The sequence below is a fragment of the Lipotes vexillifer genome, unplaced genomic scaffold, assembly GCF_000442215.2.
Source record: "Lipotes vexillifer unplaced genomic scaffold, Lipotes_vexillifer_v1.1 scaffold412, whole genome shotgun sequence".
Classification (NCBI taxonomy): Eukaryota; Metazoa; Chordata; class Mammalia; order Artiodactyla; family Lipotidae; genus Lipotes; species Lipotes vexillifer.
Window position 1 is genome coordinate 1,618,051 of NW_006798464.1, and position 2,580 is coordinate 1,620,630.

The 2,580-nt window shown below is 46.1% G+C and overlaps 1 protein-coding gene across 2 annotated transcripts in view; it reads right to left on the reverse strand.

The window, feature by feature from the left end:
• Positions 1-1,070: 1,070 nt before the first annotated feature.
• BLM (BLM RecQ like helicase) overlaps positions 1,071-2,580 on the reverse strand; it is a 66,165-nt gene continuing 64,655 nt past the window's right edge. Inside the window, exon 21 of one of the 2 annotated variants that reach the window (XM_007470557.1) lies at positions 1,071-1,281. In XM_007470557.1, the coding sequence (XP_007470619.1) occupies positions 1,104-1,281 (178 nt within the window). In that variant the 3' untranslated portion in view covers positions 1,071-1,103. The remainder of the gene's footprint in view (positions 1,282-2,580) is intronic. The other variant, XM_007470558.1, reaches the window with a different exon arrangement.

The window sequence follows — 2,580 nt, forward strand, 5'->3', positions numbered from 1 at the left end:
TCTGGCCAGTCTCCTGCATTAATCGAGGGACCAAGGGCCCAGGTGGAGGTCGAGTAGGCAAGAGGTAGACGTGCAGCTACAAGGGCAGCCCCTCGGGCTGGGTGCAGGGTCTGCCTCAGCACCGTCTCCAGGCCAAGGCCACAGACTTCCAGCCAACTCCGTCTTCCAACACCTTTGGCCCAGGCAAGGTGTCCTCAGCTCTACCCTCTTGACGGAGGTCAAGGAGAGAAGTGGGACACCAAACAGGTGTCACCAAGGTTGCATGACAGCTAAGAAAAGATGTCTCCAAAAATGAGGGACTGGAAGTCCGAAAAGAGGTGCCAAAACACTATGAGACTTGCTGGCCCATTAGCCAATTCAGGGAGGGGTCTTGAAAAGTAAGGCTTCCCTGATGCTAAAGGACGTCACCAGCATTTAATACATTCTTAACATTTGACCCTGTTCTTGTGGACCCCAGATTCGGAATATCATCTAAGTGCTGACAATCTGCTAGGCAAGAGAATGGCATCTCATTGTTCTAATTGGTACTTTTAATGAGGGAGATGGAGCATTTTTCACATATTTGTGGGCTGTTTGCATTTCCTTTTCTGAGAACAGCCTAGTCACATCCTTTGTTCATTTTTCTACTAGGTTGTCTTTTTTTTCTTAATAATTTATAAATACTCTTTGTATATTATGGATATTAATCCTTTGCCATATATTTTTTCCCTTTTTTCTCTGTCATTTATGTTTTAATTTTGTTTACATTGTCTTCTACAAAAAGTTTTACAGTTTCATGCTGTCCCATGCGAGTCTTTTTCTTTGGCTTCTGTGTTTCATGATGTTGTACTTAAAATTTCTCTCACTGAGATGATTCAGCTGCTGCTTCAGATGTTCTGAGAAATGACTGCCACAACACTTGCAGTGGCAGCAAATCATGCATGCGTTTCAAAAGAAAATGTTTATTTTAAAAATAAGAACTGTCACCCCAAGCACTTATTTAAATATTAATAGATATGGATAAAAATTACAAATGGTATTATGAAACTAACAGCTTTATATTCACAGATGGTCAGATGCTGACAACAACTAAGATCTATGTACACTTAGATGAGATTTGGTTGTTATGAAAATGCATATGAAGGCTTAAGGAACGGCCTATTTACAGGCTTTGGTGGAGCCATAATCCCCAATTTTCTACTGACTCCTGATGCCGCTTGAGAGCCATGCAAAGCTGAACTGGGTCCAAATATGCTGGGGGATTTAGTTTTAGAAGGTATCCTTCTGCATGTGCTGGACCCCCTAAAATGTGACAAAGAAAAGAAAATTAAAATGTCAAATAAAACCAAAAGTGAACAGTTTTCTTTCTCTTAACCTGCATGCAGATATATAATCCATGATTTTCCTTGGTGTTCCATGTCTCTGTGCATTTTCTGCCTATAATGGCCCTGGATGGGGTCAGTTTCCTTTACAATTCAAGGAGTAAATGACTGTCGCCCTTTACACCAATTTGTCCTACGTTTGTCCTCCTAAAACATCAAGGATTCTGTGACTTGAGCCCAACCCCATGTGCCTTCTCTCTACCCTTTCACAGACCCCTCCCTCTCCCACGCCTCCCTCCAGGCATCTGAGCTGAGATCCACGCTCCCCATCTACTCCGACCACAGAAAGGAAGTGAGAATACCTTGTTTTAAGGCCTCAATGCCCAGACAACAGACACTGTAGAATTACTGTGCTCCCACAGTCCAGAGGAAGGGGGCTTTGTGGGCGGGTGGAGACAGAGCAGAGCAGAGCAGAGCAGAGCGAGCCTCCTCCTGCAGAGGGGAAGGCTGCAGATGTGGTTCCCCGGGCCTGCAGCAGCTGGGGCCTGGCACATCTCTGTCTGGGCCCCGTTGCCAGGGGCTTGCTCGCTCATCTACATTCCAAGATCTGCCTGCTCTCACCTCCTACTCGCTGCCTTTAAAAAAGGGTGAGGGCTTCCCTGGTGGCGCAGTGGTTGAGAGTCCGCCTGCTGATGCAGGGGACACAGGTTTGTGCCCCGGTCCAGGAAGATCCCACATGCCGCGGAGTGGCTAGGCCTGTGAGCCATGGCCGCTAAGCCTGCGCATCCGGAGCCTGTGCTCCGCAACGGGAGAGGCCACAACAGTGAGAGGCCCATGTACCGCAAAAATAAAATAAAATAAAAATAAAAATAAAAAATAAGAAAGGGTGAGAGGCCCCTGCCACAGCCTATTACAAAGTCCTTCCAGCACCTCACTTCCCCCACTGATCTGAAGATAACAGCTTTTTCTCTCCCCTGAAAATAAATGGTGAAAAAAAAAAAAAAAAATCACAGGGTCAGCATGTTAGCCTTTCCCTAAACGAGTATTTCCCGCCCCATTGTAACCAGGCTGAATTCATGCCTGGTGTTAATTCCCTAGCATCAGGGCACACAAGGGGCCCGGGTATCAGGGCCACCAGTCTGCTAATGACATTTTGGTGGGGCTGAGTGAAGAGTGGTTTTTTAAAAACTCTTGCTCGAGGGCAGTTTTACTGCAGAACTGGCAAAGATGTGCTAAACCAGCAGAGAAGCAGCCTTAAATTTCCCTATGCTGATTTCCT